We start from the raw sequence: 17,500 nt of genomic DNA, 5'->3' as shown, positions 1-17,500 counted from the left end.
CGTCTTCAGGTCTTAATGTAAACATTGTTTCGTTTACCGTCACAGCACTGAGGAGAAAGGCCGGCGGTGGGAGGAAGAGGAGGTGTGACCTGTGGTCTCACTTCATGTACGACCCGGTGGAGGGGAAGACCCGGTGCGTGGTGATGCAGCTGTGTGCGGGACAGACCACCCTCTGTGGGCTGAAGATGGGAGGCAAGAACACCACCAACCTGAAGAGACACCTGCGCACCCACCATCCAGACATATCCGCCACGGTGAGTTCAACAACGTTTACAAGAGAGGACTCGAGGGCAAATCTGTATTCACCTTTTGTCTTTTAAGCATTACGTTTATTTATTTTATTAAGCATTCTTAACCGCTTGAAACCCACCATCCATGTTCTGGGGGGAATATTAGCAAAGCGCTATAAGCTCACAACGTGTCCCAACATGATGCATTGTGAGCGTGTAGATCAGCTATTTTTGCCGAAGAGATTTGGTGTAGAGTAGATCTACAAAAGCGGTGTAAGTACATAGCCAACTCAGGTCCAGTTTAATTAGCCTAGAGAGCATTGGTTCTCAAACGTTTTCAAGTCAAGGACCCCTATATTGATATGTATTTGGCACGGGCCCCCATCTGAAAAGTGTTTGCGCCAGGGATCCCCAGAAGAGAAGATTTATCTAAAATATATTCAAGATTATTCAAAAGTTTTCATGTACATACAATATACATTTCGGAACAATGCTCCTACATTGTCAACAATGGAATTTTAACCTATCCACTGTCACTGTGTAGACCTGTTGTACACAGAACTTCTTTAAAATGTCATCCTTTTTTTCTTCTTCAATTCACTAGATTCCAGAGACCATTACTCCTAGACAGAAGCAGGACGCTACGACCGAGAATCCACACGCTGCTACCATCCCCAGCCTGCCGTCATCCTCGAGGTTCAAATATCACCCCGACTCCATGGAACAGCAGAGCAGGGAGAACGCCATCGCCCTGTGGATCGGCAGAACGGGTCTGCCCGCACGCACGCTGGAAGACCCCGATTACATAAACATGATGGAGGCCGTTGACGGGAGATTCACCGTTCCCCACAAAACTAAAATAAACCACCTGGTCGAGGCGTTTTACCGTGGCGAAAAGCTGATGTTCAAAGAGAGGCTCGCCAGGGCACGTAAAATCACAATTTGTGTGGGTAGCTGGAGCGCCAACAACAAGGAGCTCTACGCGTCTTCTTTCCTGGCCGTCAGCGCTTGTTATTTCTGCACGGAGCTCCAGAGAGCTCAACACATCTTACTGAACCTTGAGCAGATGACACACCCACACACCGCTCAGGTATAGGCCTATAGATACCATTATGTTCTTAGCGATTAGTCTGTTGATTACGTTTTCGATTAATTGAATAATTGAGAAGCGTGTTCAAAAAGAAAAAAGAAAGAAAGAAAAAAAAATCGAATACATTTTTAATAATCAACTAAATGAGTCTGATTAATCACTGAAGCCATATTTTATTTTATACTTTGTCACATAATAGTGTGGCCAGTCTGGCCAATAGCCAGTCTACAAGCACCTTATGAGCTTGTAGATGGGCTCTTCTCGCATTTTTTAAAAACATTTTGGAAGAAACTAAATAAATAAAAAATCCCCTCAAATCAATTATTTTTCATAAACGATTACATCAATTGGTTTTGATTAACCGTTGCACCCCCTGTGCTCAGGTAATAAAGATGTGTGTGGACCGCTGCACGGAGGCGTGGGGCATAACGCAGGACAAGATCCTCACGGTGATCACTGACAGCGGCAGCCACATGGTGGCAGCATTTAAACACCAGGAGGAGGAGGAGGAGGAGGAGGAGGAGCCGCCCAGCTCGGAGGAAGAGGACAATGACGGACAGTTTGAAGACAGGGAAGAACAAAGGTAAACCATTCTAGACATGGTATGAGGCATTTGGGAAAAATAATACATAGATCTGCTATTTTCATTTGGTGTAGAGGGATAAAAAGAACGAACCAAGTAGAGCCCGGGGGAACCCGGTCAAATGTCATGGAAAATATTGACTTGTTTACATAATTTACTTTACTTAATGTTTATTAGACACTTTCAGCCTGGCATCCATATTTGGAGCAAGTCATACATTTCAAAAATAGTGAAAATAGCAGATCTACAAGCTCACATCTTAAGCTCTCAAACTTAGACATTAGACAGAATACACAGCACTTTATTGATCTGTACATGGTATTAACAGGACATTAAAATGGAACAGATTGCTGTTAGATTCATGTTATTCACTTTCTATAGTCTCGGCTTTAACTAAATAATGAAAATATGAATGGTAATGTAATGTCTACAGTGCATATTGGGTAAAAGTGATTGATAGGCAAATAAACCAAAAAACAAACTTAAAAACCTTGGCATGCAACACACCCATTATGTAGCTGTACTAACGCAAACTCAAACATGCTGACTTTCACAGATCCACTGGTTAGGTTGAAAACACGACCCATCATTCCATCCTCTGACATCAGCATGAGCCCCATTAAAAAACTCAACGCAGTCTCCATCGTTATTAGGCTGACCATTGTTGCTCCAGTACCTGGAAAGATAGGAACATTTTAAACTAATTACCATACCTTTTACATGGATGTTTTTTTCCACTATAAACCTTTACTAGTGAAATAGACAACAGGCAGTAACAGTGTCATAGGTTTGTATTTTATTACAGCATTTACTACCATTTAGGGAAAGAAACCACGTCTTACGTTGGTGTGGTCAGTGGTTTTCCGTCCACCCACTTAAATGTTCCTTCCTTCTCTTTGTCCGTCAGACCCAGCCACACTCTCCGGTTTAAACTCAGAAGAAAGTCCTGGACAGAAAAGCTGCTGGTTACTATAGTACTGTACAACAGTTTTATGTCTCCACAAAGTGGAATAGATTACAGGACAGTACCTGTTTGTCTGTGCTGTCTATGACAATCAGGTCCGATCGTCTGTCTCTACAGTATTGTCTGCTGTCCTCCCAGTTTTTCCCCACATTAGAGACGTAATAACAACCGCTGCCAAACTCAAATCTCTGCCATCCACGTTCTAACAACAAAAGAATGAACTTAGCAACTGTTCTCCAATTTGCTCAACAATGTGATATACAGTATTTATGAACAAAAGCAGATATGTCTCACTGACCACAAATAAGGTCGTCTCGATCTTTAGTCCGGGTGTTTTTCTCTTCCATCAGGGTGTTTTTCTCTTCCATCAGGGTGTTTTTCTCTTTCATCAATTCAGAATCTGCAACAAGGAGCTTTACATACAACTTTGTTCTGACATGTGTTTGTGTCTGTGCATAACTGTCCATGAGAAATGTTGTCTATGAAATGGGGCTAGAGTGTTCCGAGTTTGTTTTGAGACTGCATTAGGAAAGACAAAAGTCCATGGACAGTACACTGGACTCTCCATCCGTGTGTACACGCCCTGTTTCAAACATTACTAAACACCTGAAGAAAGGGTTCAATGATGTCCAGTGATGAGCCAAACAAAAACTGTACTGAAGAGTTGACCAGTCAGTAAGCCTATTACAATGGAGAAACCCATCTTGAGAAGCGAAACCGGTTAGAATGCATTAACCCATTAAATCCGGGAAAGCACCTGTGTCATTTTAGATTTTAGCTATACTGTATATCATTGCTGTCGGTCAGAAACCTCTTATATCCATATTTAAACTTTGTTTCGTAAATGAACGCCCTAATACTACAGCGTCACACAAACTAGTAGCACAAAAGTAGCACATCTACAAGCGACGCGTTTTGAGCTTGTATTTTTTTTATTTGAATCCTGAAAAGTAACAGTTTTGGACATACAGAGACGATATATAGCAACTTAGTTTTTCAGAAAACTGTTAGGATTTAGTATAGTAGGCATTTTTATAATCGGTCTCAGGTCTAAATGGGTCTAAAACAGACAAAAATATTTGTTCCATCTTCAGGGCTTAATACAACACAAACACATGTAAAACATATTTTTGTGTGTTTGTTTTTTAAGACATCTATCGGAGTATATCTCCATCAACTAAAGCACCAGAAATGGCAATACAGTGGTACAGTATACTTCAAAACAGGTGACTGGTGAAGTCATAAAAATTGCAGTGTATGCTGGTCGTAAATTGCAGCTGATACACCTGCTATTGCACCTCTCCTCTCATAGGGCCCAAGCAGCAGCCATCAACATTTGTGTTACCTTTTCATAACAGCATTTATTTCTACCTCCATATACTGTTTATAGAAGTGATTCTCAAATGTTTTAATGTCAAGGAACCCCAGTTTGGTACTGTATGTATAATTACGCCACAGACACCTATAAAACATCAGTTACAGATCTGTAAAGGTCCTTTTGATTCCTAACTATCAATTTAGCTGGACCCCAGTTTGAGAACCACTCGTTTATTGAATGATACTCACTGGCTATGACCAGGCTAATGATGGCAGCCAATAGGATTAGACACAGCAGCCCCAGACACACTGCAGCAGCTCTGGAACCATTCTGCTGTAACTCCTGAAAATACCTGAAAATGCCTGAAAATACATGGGACAAACCTTCAGATACTCTCTTTATAGACTTAATGCTGCACCATGTAACGTTTTTGAGTGATTACAATATTATTTTGTCAAATCTTTATGGTAGAGTATGTTAATACAATATAACATATTTAATTGGGGTGGTTGTATTTGGTCTCCCTGCTCTTCTATTGAGACATTTAGATCCTGTGTCTGGTTTGACACGACTGGGAGACGAGTGGTAACAACGTCACGGTTTATTGCGTTTCACACAGACCAGGCACAGAGCACAATGACTGTCCCCTTCTTAATGTCACCAACCTGCACCCTCCTCCAGGCATTGTTAACCAGTGAAGTGAGCAGACCTGACCTTAAGCAGTGACCTACACTAAAATCTAAAGCCTGATATCATACTGTATCTATAAATTCTCGCCATGCACCACATTGTGAGCATGTACTGTAGCTCTGCTATTTTTGATATGCGACACCATTGTAGGACAGATTATACATTAAACATACTAACACCAGTGTCGCTATTTTAATAACAAATCACATTTCAAAAACATTAAAAAAACATAGCAGATCTACAAGCTCACAACACATTATGACCTTGTAGATGAGCTATTTTCACTATTTGTCGTATGAAAAACATAGTTGTTCATCCATGTGATCACCGATGTGCGATTGCATCACCCACCCTAATTTAGAGTAGCCTACGTCATTGTTTCTGAGGAATCTTTACACAGGGTGCTGCTCCTGGTTGTTCAAACAACCATTATTATTAAATTATTTAATTAACCATTATTAAATTATTGTTTGATGTGCATAAAACCTTTCACCCCACATATTCAGAATTTATAATACCATTATTATTCATATCAAATTATAGGCTCATTCTTTGTTAGGTTTTATTGTAAATTTACTGATTCTATGCTTTTATAATTCTAATAAGCAGCATATAAAAGACAATATAAAAAAATAAATCTTTTCACTGGTGGTTTTCACTGCACCTGAAAAGGTTACCCACCTCAGCCATACGCCACCTAAATGTTTTTGGGGCAAAATTATAATATACCCACTTCTCCACTCCAGTCCAGACACGCTATTAGTGTGTCTGTGCAACTGCACTTGTGCAACATTCATAGAGCCCTAATGTGTAAGCTCACAACACATGTCACTTGCAATTCGTTGTGAGCTTGTAGATCTGCTATTTCCACTTTTTTTGTAAACAAAAAAAGTTTTTGCTTTATTTTTGAAAATGTTTGACAATAGTGATGATGCCCAAATATAGGCACACCAGCGTTAATGTGTTTAATCATAGTAGCATTTATTTTTACCTCCATGTTGCTGAGGTGCTGTGTTCTGCACGGCATGCTGTTGTCTCCCAGAGTCAGGTTCATCTGCAGAGACATAGATGTCCACCATCCTCTCCACCCTCTCTCCTCTGTCCTCCAACTCTCTTCGGCCATATCTCACCTTCTTCGTCAGCTCTGGCTCGGCGTACACATTCAGCTCTGGCTCGGCGTACACATGCTCAGACATTCTTAGTTGATCTTCAAACTGCGCTCGTTGTCAAAATGATTTGGATAACAGAAGTCAACAAAAGAGGAAGAAGGAAGATTAACGCTGTGAGGGAATAGTGAAGAAATGTCCTGCAATTTCCTCTCATTTGGTAATGGCGGCCTTTTCATAACGGCTTTAAAGGGGAAATCCACCCGTTTTCAATATTTAACTATGTCATTAACCCTGCAAGGCCCTGTGTGATCGCACGATCACATGTATGTTTTATAAAGAAATGAGTTTAAATCATTTTTCTTTTCTGTTCTTTTTTTTTTTCACCTCTAAATCCTCATTGGGTCCTATTGTTTAGTCTTACAATGCCTTTGGCCAGGATATTTGCATATAAATACCCCCCACAGAGCCAGGAATCATCACAACTTGAAAAGAATCTGGGCCTTGCAGGGTTAATATAGCATAAAGGAGTTGTGTGGAAATAAGAAAAAAGTTCCCCCCTTTCTGTGTTGCCTTGAACTGGAGGATTGATTGTGGGTTTAACATTGCAAATTACACCGTGATGAGTCATCACGGTGTAATTTGCAATGTTAAACCCACAATATTGAAAACGGGTGGATTTCCCCTTTAACCACTTGAGCCCAGCATCCTTATTCTGGGGGTAACGTTCGCCAAAAATAGCCGATATACAAGCTCACAGTGCAATGCGTTGTGAGCTTGTAGATCGGCTATTTTCAGCAAAGAGATTTGGTGTACAGGGAAAAGACAGTTGCAACTCAGGTCTGTTTCTCTAAGTAGAAAGGGTTTAAGTTGTTAAGGAGGTTAGACATAATGGAGCAAATGTCACATTGTAATTTATAACTGTGCTGTGGTGTGCATTTCTTCAGCAGTGATAATGGTTAAATCACAGCTATCAATAGGACAGACTCTAAATGATAGCTTTATTCACTTTCTTGCAGGTTTCAGTGCATTAGGCTTAATTGGAAAGATGGTAGAGGTATTTCCATGAATGAAAGCTACCAATAGCATAGAGATTTGGCAGGCAGGTGCTTTATAATTTCTGACAGGGAAGTTTAATCAGCGTTCACGCACTTTAATATCAGTGTCTCCTCCATTCAAACAACGACTTGTTTTTAAAAGTCACTGTCTGTGCAGTCTTATGCTTTTAACAATGATGATATTTAATGCCACAATCCAAATCATACCCATACGTTAACTGCTCGTAACAGTGTTTTTGTGAGCAGGGGTGTGGGGTTTCAGATCCATGCAAAAGAGACAGAAACCTGGTTTGTAAATGTTGCTCATGTTGTTCACAAGACAATTTAACTTACGAGTTTCAACTAAGGCCTCTGTCTTGTATAGAATCCCTTTAACCAAATGATTCGTCTTTATATGCCATATGCAGGTATGGAGCCATGATGGAGAGGATGCCCTGCGTTGTCCACACTCTTCAGCTCGTGGTTAACAATGTACAGAAGGAAGCCTGTGTCCAGCGGCTCCTGGACAAGACCAGGACGCTCGTGAAGCGTTTCCGCACGTCCTCGCCGGCCACGGAGCGCCTGCTGAAGCTCTGCGGTCTGACTGTGATCAAAGACTGCGTCAGCAGATGGTCCAGCACCTACCTCATGATCACACGTTTCCTTCAGGTTAAGGACGCCATCATCCTGGTTTCTGGAGACATGGGGTGGGACTGCCTCCTGCCAGGTGAATAGTCACACTTATTTGAGATAATAGCAATTTGTTTTGCATATCGTTGCTGTCAGGCAGAAACCTCTTATCTCCATATTCGAACTTTTTGTGTTTTTTCCGTAAATTAATGCCCTACTTGATCATACTACAGCGTCACACAATAGCATCAAAAGTAGCAGATCTACAAGCTCAAAACGTGGCACGAAACGACGCATTTTGCTACTGCTACTTTTGGTATTTTCTTTATTTGAATCCTGAAAAGTGACCGTTTTGGACATATGAGGTTTCCACCCGACAGCGACGATAAGCAACAGCATCATCAGAGCTTGTCACCTATTTCCGCTATTTATTTTCTTATTTGAAAATATACAATTATTGTGGCCATAGTTCATAGATTTTTTATATATAGTTATCAGTCATTGCCAGTCATTTCTGTGTATATTTAGGTTATTTGACATAATTATTTTGTAAAGTCAAACATAAATTTACATTTATATGTTCCAAAGTTCAATGCCAAAAACACAATCAGATCGTTAATGGCAATTCTTTGTATGACAATGAATCGTCAAGTAAAAATGGCATGATCGTTGCAACCCCTCCAGGTGAATGGAACAAGTTATCCGTCCTCCGAGACCTCCTGCTGCCCTTTGCGGAACACACACAGATCCTTCAGAGTGACACCATGTCGTTGTCCCTGGTCGTACCCGCCCTGCTCGACCTCATCGCACACCTCTCCAACTTCGTCTTCCTCTCGGCCTTCAGAGACCTCGGCGCCCTGGCGCAGAAGATGAAGACGGACCTGGAGCAGCGCTCCGGCTGTTTCCTGGTCGCCGGCGATCCCGTGTTCTCTCCGCTGGCGCCCGCCGTGTGCCTCCTGGACCCCACCGTGTCGGACATCCTCGTCGACGGCTCCGACGAGCCGATCCAGGAGCTTCTGGACAAAGCGGAAGAGTACGTCGTGGAGACGTCGGCGTCGGGAACGCAGGAACACGCAGACGAGACTGAGAAAGACGTTAAGGACGAGGTGAAGGAAGACGCGGAACCGTCCGCTTCCAAGCGACCCAGATTCAGGTTCCTGTCTGCGGCCAGGCAGTCGAAGCCTCGCTCCTTCAAGGCCTGCGTCAAGCAGGAGCTGAGGAGGTACAAAGAAGCGCTCTCCCACGGCGTACACCAAGACACTGGTGTTGAGTTTTGGCTGGCACAGAGTTCAGCCGCCTACCCGACCTTAAAACCTCTGGCTCTGGACCTTCTGGCCATGCCAGCGTCACAGGCCTTTACTGAGAGAGTGTTCAGTATCACGGGTGATCTTACCAGGGTCAGACGTAACAGAGCCAGGGTGATCTTGGAACGAAGTGCTTTTCTTAAATTGAATCAAGAAACGTTAAGCTAAAAGACAGGAAAAACTGAACCTGAGAACACAGTTAGTGATTATATTGAAGATATTCAGCTTTTACTGTTTACAAGACAAACGATTAATTTTGTCAAGTTTGCACAAGTCATTGATGTAGTGCATTGTTATGATTTTTCACTGCTGTAAGGAATCTGTTATTCTCTTATAGTGCTTTTTCAAAGTATTTCTTGTCCACAGCTCTACTGTCCTGTCTCTCAAACACAGTGAGCAGATCAGAAATATGGAAATAATGTATCACTCTAGCACATTAGAGTGACTTTAGTTTGGTGAAATAAGGCACCTGTGAATGCAGAATGTGTATGCAAAACCAGTTACCAAGAAATCATTAAACGATTGTGTTATTTATCTGATGGACTGGACTGTTTTTGTCATGAATGGCATGGCTGTATCAAGGTTCAACATTGGTCTTTATTGTTAGATCTTGTGTACAGGTACATAAGAGTAAGACATTTCAGCAGCATAAGTAATAATCGTTATTAGAGAAAAAAAAAAAAAAGACGGTAGGCTAATCGTAATAAGGGAATAAAATAAAATAAAAGCAACTCTCGAATGAATGGGTTGATTTTCATGAAACGTTGGAATGATCAGCAGGCTGCCATGAAGAGATGAAGAGATGAGACACATTCGTGGTCAAAATTAGGTAATTGCTCATTTCAAGAACGGAGAGGCGAAGAACGAAAGATGTGTTTTATCGCTGTGTGATGTGAAACCTAGAAGGATTTGAACATTCATGGCTCTCAGGTTAAACGTGACGCTTAGTTTGTGGATTAAACAACTTTGGAGTCAAGAACAGTTCACAGCAAAACCTTCTAAAATTATCCAAAACACACATTTGTACACTCTCAGAGTTACATAAACACTGAGGGTTTTTGTGTAGGGTTCAGACATGGTAAGAGAGACAAACCACCTTTTTATTGTCTAAAGATATTTCAGTGTACTTTGATGGATTCAATTTAATGACAACTTTTTCTTTGCAATTGTAACTGACTACAATTCTATTTAATGTGTCATTATATTACATAACTCTGTTACATGTAAATAGTTACTACCCCCCCAGTAAGCACCCAGTATCTCATTGAACATGTGTACAGTACAGGGTGGTCTGCGTCCCCCCCCCTCTTGTTTACCTTGCAGAAGAGCATTTGTCTGTCTGTCTGTCTGTCACGTGTTTACATTTTGGAAGTGGCCACATCTGAGCTGGCAGTGTCATCATTGTTCGCGGTGACATGGCATTTTGTGTTGGCAAGGAGAGTGTGTACAAACATCTCTCTCACACACACACACACACACACACACACACACACACACGAGAGAGAGAAAAGAATAGACAATGGAGAGAGAGAGACACACGCACACACACAGAGAGAGAGAGTGAGAGAGTGAAATGGGGACAGAGAACTGGGCGGGAAAAACAGCTGAGGTCAGTTCTCTAGAAAGATACAGTATCAGAATGGAGAGTGAACAGAGTGGGAAGCAGCAGCGGCCATGCTGGTGTCAGCCCAGTCCAGCCATCAGAATGGAACCATCTACACCTTAGTAGAACTGTCCATCTCTGCTGTCGGTCACAGGTGAGTGTATGGCTCTAATGTGGTCTGTGCTGTTAACGGATGCAGGGAGACTTGCCACCTAAACTCAATGTTAAATTGCCAATTTGTTTTCCAAAATGTAAAAGAAGAAATAATTTGAAAAATGGTCTCAAGTCATGTAAAAGTATACATGATTTGAACATTATAATCAGACCTAAAGGTACCCTTCAACTTCTAGTTTATGCCCATTATGACTGGCTATCCACAGGTGTTGTAGCAATTTGTAGTAGAAATATTACATTATTGATGTATACTTTACATTTATACATTACTTCAGACAAATTCTTTCTTTGTTTCTTTACATTTTGGAAAAAACAATTTAACATTGAGGTGCCCATAATGATTCCACGAAAATAGATTGGGGGAGCTTATAGATCGGCTGTTTTTGCTGAAGAGATTCTGTGTTTAGGGAAAAAAGGAGCAGACCTAGTATAGAGCCCTGACGGACTCCGACGGTCAAATAATGTATGTATGGTTTAAATAAGATGTTTGTCTCTGTGGATCTAACTTCATGTCCAGATATCGCTATGCAGAAAGATGACCTTTTTGTTGTGGAATTGTAGAAATGTGTTACAACAATAGTAAGGTTGCTTCTCCATTGTTTCTTGAGAATTGTGTTGTTTTGCTTGCAGAGGTTTGTCGTGTAACGTCATAGAAGGTCTAGTTTTTTTTGTTTATAATTGGAATTATTCAGAGGCTGATTCACTCATGTCATGTGCTGGTAGAGTTAAACTTTGCTGGTATGTTTACAGTGTTGTGTTGTATTATATATTGTCTCTGCCGGGTGGAAACCTCATACTGTATGACCAAAACCTTTCAGGGTTCAAATTCAAAAGCATCAAAAGTAGCAGATCTACAAGTTCGAAACGCGCCGCTTCGCGCTGCGTTTCGAACTTGTAGATCTGCTACTTTTGATGCTTTTGTGTGACGCTGTGGTATGATCAAGTAGGGCATTAATTTACGAAAAAAATACGGAGATATCATTGCTGTTTCTGCCCGACAGCAATGATAATGTTGATTTGACCAGTTCTTTGTCCATCACTGCCTATTGAGTTTGATGGCATGTTTACGGTGTTGTGTGTTACAATAATAGACCAACAATGACCTCAACAGTGTGTAATGCGTTAACTACATGGGTGTGTACCCTACAACACAGAGGATAGGTTACAGTACCAGGGTGTTAAATGCTCTCTGTGTGTGTGTGTGTGTGTGTGTGTGTGTGTGTGTGTGTGTGTGTGTGTGTGTGTGTGTGTGTTGTGACATGACGTGTGTTTCGTGTAAGCAGATGAATGCATGGACAGGATGTGCATAATCTGATCTTTCCACACCCACTCTAAGTATTATTGATATGGAGGACACAGGTTCTTCTTCAGAACAACACTGTGTGTGTGTGTGTGTGTGTGTGTGTGTGTGTGTGTGTGTGTGTGTGTGTGTGTGTGTGTGTGTGTGTGTGTGTGTGTGTGTGTGTGTGTGCGTGCGTGCGTGCGTGCGTGCGTGCGTGCGTGCGTGCGTGCGCTGTGCATGTGACATCGTATACTGTATACTGAATGGAGGCTCTTGATTTCTGTGTGGGCAGAAACTCATCAGTGTGCATGTTTTGGAGATTTGTCCTCATCTTGCACTTTGTTGAATGGTATTCCATCTGTAGCTTACATGTTGCTGTTTACTGACCCAAAAACACAAGTATTTCCAAACAGGGCTTTTAAAATTGCTTGGTTTTTCCAGTAACTCTCTCTGTGGCTGCTCAGGTTTCTGAACTCTCTGCCATACTATTGTTCTTTTTAGCTGGATGAATAGACTTGACCTGTGTTTGATGTTGCAGTCCAAAGTGGTGGAAGAAGTACTCCGACTTTTTACTGAAGTAAAAGTAGCAATACCACTACAACGAATAGTCGTAAAAGTTCTGTACTCACAATAGTACTTGAGTAAAAGTACATATGCACTGGCATCAACTCTCAGTACTAAAAGTAAAAGTACTAATTTTGCAGAATGTCCCATTTCACAAGTTCTTTGTCAAAATCTTTAAAAAGAAATAGCAGATCTACAAGCTCACAATGCATTGCTGCTAGTGCCACAGTGGGACATGAACACAAGCAGTGAGTAGTGAGTGTATAGTGCAGCTTTACTGAAAACCCATTGATTAGTAAAGCTGCGTTCACAAACTGCACACATAGTAACCTACATTAGCTGTCCATGTTGTGATGTTGGACTGTCTGTGTCTTCACACAACAGGGAGACGTTTCATGGGTCTCTGCAAGTCTTTTCTCTGGAGTGAGATATTTCCATCTGTCTCCCTCCCTCCCTTTCTCTGTCTCTCTCTCTCTCTCTCTCTCTCTCTCTCTCTGAGTGTGACACACACACACACACACACACACACACACACACACACACACACACACACACACACACACACACACACACACACACACACACACACACACACACACACACACACACACAATTACTACTTGTGAGGACATCAAAACGTTATCCTAGGTGAAAGACAGACACACTATTCTGTCCATCTAGTCTGGGGATAGTCATTATTCTGTGCATTATGTCTGTTTCCGGAAGAGGGGGAGGGTCATCCTACGGTCAACATAGCTCTCCTTCACACTCTATGAAGAAACCATGCCACTGAGTGACTATAGAGGAGATGGATTCTTCTTTTCATGCATCCTTGCAGAGCCCCGTGGCGTTCGCACAATGTGACTGGATGCAAGAAGTATAAAGGCCTCATTCAGGACATTTGAGGTTAATGTTTCTCCTCTCCTTTGGTCACACCCTCGGGTCCTCTGTGTGATACGACAGTTTAAAGTCTATCGGTCGACAGAGATCCCGTGCATTTACGTCATGTTGTCCCATGTTGCGCTGATCAGAGCAATGGCCACAGAGTTATGGCCATTTGAAGTGTTGGACTGCTGGAACTCTGCTGGGGATCCTATGTGTGCAATTTAGTTTTTGTGTGTGGGGGGGGGGGGGCTTAGTGTGACTGTTCTCATGGCAGACACCCTGAACAGTGTTTATGCCCGGTTTGGAGCAACTGTGCGCTGCCTTGCAAGTCCGGATGTTAACGTTTGTGCCCTGGTGCCCTGCTCTAGGCAATTTTAATTGGAGTATCTGTCCTGTAGCTGCTGTAAAGCCATGGCAACTGAATGTCCCCCGCGGGATCAATAAAGGTCCATCTATCTGTTAGAGTGTCCGTGGTTACAGTCGGCACAGTACTGTGTTGTTTCCCCTCCATATTTATCTCTCTTTTTCTCCCACTTTCTTTCACTCAGTGCTCTATTGATTCCAATCAGGCCTGGATTTGCTTTGGGGGGGGGGGGGGGGGGGTCTGCTTTTGATATCCCCCTCTGAGCTTGTATCTGCTATGTATGAAGAAGCATAGGGCTTCAGTGGTTAGGAAAATGCCCCCCCCCCCCGATCCCAGTCTCCCCCCTCCTTCCTCTTCCTCTCTCTTTCTTTCCCCGTCTCTCTATCGGCTCTCTCATTCTTTCTTTCCATCTCTTTCGTTTTCTCCCTCTCTTATCCTCCCTCCCTCTCTCACTTGTTCTTTCCCCCCTTTCTCTCTCTCTGTCCCTCTCTCCTCCCTCCCTCCCTCTCTGTCTTTTGGCGTTCTCATCAATGCACATTCACACGTTCAGTGAGTCAGCAGGATGGTACCCCACACACACACACACACACACACACACACACACACACACACACACACACACACACACACACACACACACACACACACACACACACACACACATAGACGCACACACAGAGGGTACCAGCAAGGCATCGTTCTGTCCGGCGGCCAATAGCAGCTCACCGTGCCGCACATGCTCGTAGTGCTGCAGTGAGACAGCACTTATACTGGAGAGAGAGAGAGAGAGAGAGAGAGAGAGAGAGAGAGAGAGAGAGAGAGAGAGAGAGAGAGAGAGAGAGAGAGAGAGAGAGAGAGAGAGAGAGAGAGAGAGACACATAGAAGATGTGAGGATGGGAGGAGAGAGAAAAGATGCTCAGAGCTGCATTCCATCTGAGGTTGCCCGCCCCCCTCTCCATCTCTCTCTCTCTCTCTCTGTCTCTCTCTCTCTCTCTCACACTCTCCTACCCCCCCCCCCCCCCCCCCCCCCACACACACACACACTGGTTCTCTCCTCTCACACACACGTCCTGTCATCTGCTGTTTGTGTCGTAGTTTCAGGCCCAGCTCCTCTGGCCCACACTGACTTGTTGACCGCTGTGTGGACGACTGCTTCTATCCGTCCGTCCGTCCGTCCGTCCGTCAGTCAGTCAGTCCTCATATGGAGGAAGCGTGCGTCTCGGATGCTGCGTCCCGGACCGGGGGAAGCCTGTTGATTGGTTCATAGATGCATCTCTGTGCTTGTAAGTCACTCTGTCCGTCTCGTTCAGACCAGACATGACATGTCAGTGATGTCATATGTTCACCCCGGGCTGAGCTCATACTGTTGTAGCCTTGTTGCTTCCAAAGTACGACAGAACATGAATGAAAAAGAGCATGTGTTTTTTGTGTTGTTTCGACTGCTGTTTAACAGGCGCTGTAGGTTCATTGTTTACCTGGTATCCTAGTTTCTTTGAGGCACTACGTTGGTCCCTGTGCACTCTATTTAAGTGATGATTTACCTTGATTTATTGGCTAGGGTTCATGCTTACTCTGCTTGTGAGTGTCTCTGGATGAGAGCGTCTGCTAATTGTTAATTGTAAATGATCAACATCAAAGCTTAGATAAGCAGTGGTGTAAAGTAACTAAGTACATTTACTCAAGTACTGTACTTAAGTACAATGTTGAGGTACTCTTACTTTACTGGAGTATTTCCAATTTTAAATACTTTTACTTTTACTCCACTACATCTCTGGGGAAAATATTGTACTTTTACTCCACTACAATTATTTGAAAACTTTAGTTACTAGCTACTTTGTAGATATAAATGATTACATTATAAAACATACATTAACCATTTTAGCCCTGTTTTATACTTAGGCTATTTGGAAATAGCCGATCTACAAGCTCACAATCGCGACGCGTTGTGAGCTTGTAGATCTGCTATTTTCAAAACATTTTAGCACTTTTACTTTTGGTTCTTTAAGTATATTTTGATGCCAATACTTTTTACTTTCACTCAAGTAATATTTTGAACACAGCCTTTTACTCGTAACACAGTATTTTTTATATTGTGGTATTGCTACTTTTACTTAGGTAAAATATCTGAGTACTTCCTCCACCACTGTAGATAGGTGGTGTGCTTTCCCCTCAGCAGTGCAATGTAAAACGATGTCACTCTGTCCCTGTGCGGAGGCTGTGTTCCGCTGTGGAGCAGATTACTGTCGCTTCATGTCAGCTGGACTCTGCTGTGGTTACATAAGAGGAACTCTGTGGCTGGCATCGTTTAGCTCACTGGCTCCCAACCTGAGGCCCGGGGACCACCAAGGGGTCCAAATGGATACTTTACGGGTCCTGTAACTCTGTGTGTACAAATGCAACCAAAACGTTGGACCCTTATGGCTTATGGGTCTGTAACTTTCTTTTTTATATACCTTTATTTAACCCATTAAGACCTGAGGCCGGTTCTGAAAATGCCTTCAAAATCAGTAGTTCTCACACTTTTAAGATTTTTCAGGAATGTTCAAAAATAGCAAAATGTATAAGCTTGCTGTGAGCTTGTAGATCTGTTTTTTTAAATAGCCAACGCTAAAATCTAAACTCTAAAATGACACAGATGCTTTCCCCACAAGACAAACTAGAAATTCTTATTTACAATTGTGGCCTGGCAGAAGACACAGCCTTTTGAGGGAGACGTGAAATTAAGGTTAAGGTTAAAATAAATCAATCAGGTTAAAAGCAAATTAACACAAAAAGTTCTGTTTTTACACTCTGAGACCCTTACAGGTTCATTTGGTTGCTTTTGTTTAAACGTTGAATAAGTTAAATAAGCATTGAGGATCTTACAGTATAGATTGGGGTACCGGAGATCAAAATGGTATCAAATGGGGGTCTGTGGGCCTAATGCATATCAAACTGGGGGTTCTTGAAACGACAAAGGTTGAGAAACACTTGTTTATCTGGCTGACGGGGGCTTCCAGACCATCTGGTCTGATGTGATATCACATCAGACGGCTGGTGTTGACCTGTTGTGTCTGTGTGCAGGATTTATGTAGCGGCTTTGATCGTCTGTTATATCATTCACATTTCATGCTCTGATTATCCTTCACTGCAGTGCTCTGACTCATGAGTGACCGAAGTGGTCACTTACTGTGTGTGTGTGTGTGTGTGTGTGTGTGTGTGTGTGTGTGTGTGTGTGTGTGTGTGTGTGTGTGCGTGCGTGTGCGTGTGCGTGTGCGCGTGTGCGTGTGCGTGTGTGTGTGCGCGTGCGCGTGCGTGTGTGCGTGCGCGCGCGTGTGTGTGTGCAGGTGCGCCTGTGTGTTCCAGTTATATGAATGAATGAATGGTTGTGCTCATTTTTAAAGTTAACCAGACCAGATTTATGAATCGGTAACATATTATATAACTGATTGATAGCTGTGACTGGAAAGGCTAACATTTGGAGGAGGATGATATATAGTTTATGAATGAATGAGACATCCCGCTGCTTTCAGTACAGTGATGCTTTCATTTATGTGCACAGTAATATCCTGAGTGTTAATGTAACTCAGAGAGTGTACAAATGGATCCAAATGGACCCTTGCAGTTCCGTACCTCAGAGATGACACTGTAGAGTTAAATTAACTCTATACTGTGTGACAAACAAAAGCAAACATGT

At 42.6% G+C, this 17,500-nt stretch overlaps 2 protein-coding genes across 4 annotated transcripts in view; both read left to right on the top strand.

The window, feature by feature from the left end:
* The window catches only part of LOC311036033 (zinc finger BED domain-containing protein 4-like), a 13,579-nt gene extending 4,093 nt beyond the window's left edge, over window positions 1-9,486 (top strand). The window contains exons 2-6 of the mRNA XM_084044558.1: window positions 46-254; window positions 835-1,320; window positions 1,704-1,903; window positions 7,447-7,745; window positions 8,333-9,486. Coding sequence (XP_083900684.1) covers window positions 46-254; window positions 835-1,320; window positions 1,704-1,903; window positions 7,447-7,745; window positions 8,333-9,120 — 1,982 coding nt within the window. The 3' untranslated portion in view covers window positions 9,121-9,486. The remainder of the gene's footprint in view (window positions 1-45; window positions 255-834; window positions 1,321-1,703; window positions 1,904-7,446; window positions 7,746-8,332) is intronic.
* Window positions 1-17,500, top strand: part of trim2a (tripartite motif containing 2a) — a 70,472-nt gene that overhangs the window by 11,724 nt on the left and 41,248 nt on the right. The window lies entirely within an intron of this gene.

This window comes from Gymnoscopelus microlampas, assembly GCF_963454915.1.
Source record: "Gymnoscopelus microlampas genome assembly, chromosome: 2".
Lineage (NCBI taxonomy): Eukaryota > Metazoa > Chordata > Actinopteri > Myctophiformes > Myctophidae > Gymnoscopelus > Gymnoscopelus microlampas.
This window is presented reverse-complemented; position numbering and strand designations above follow the sequence as displayed.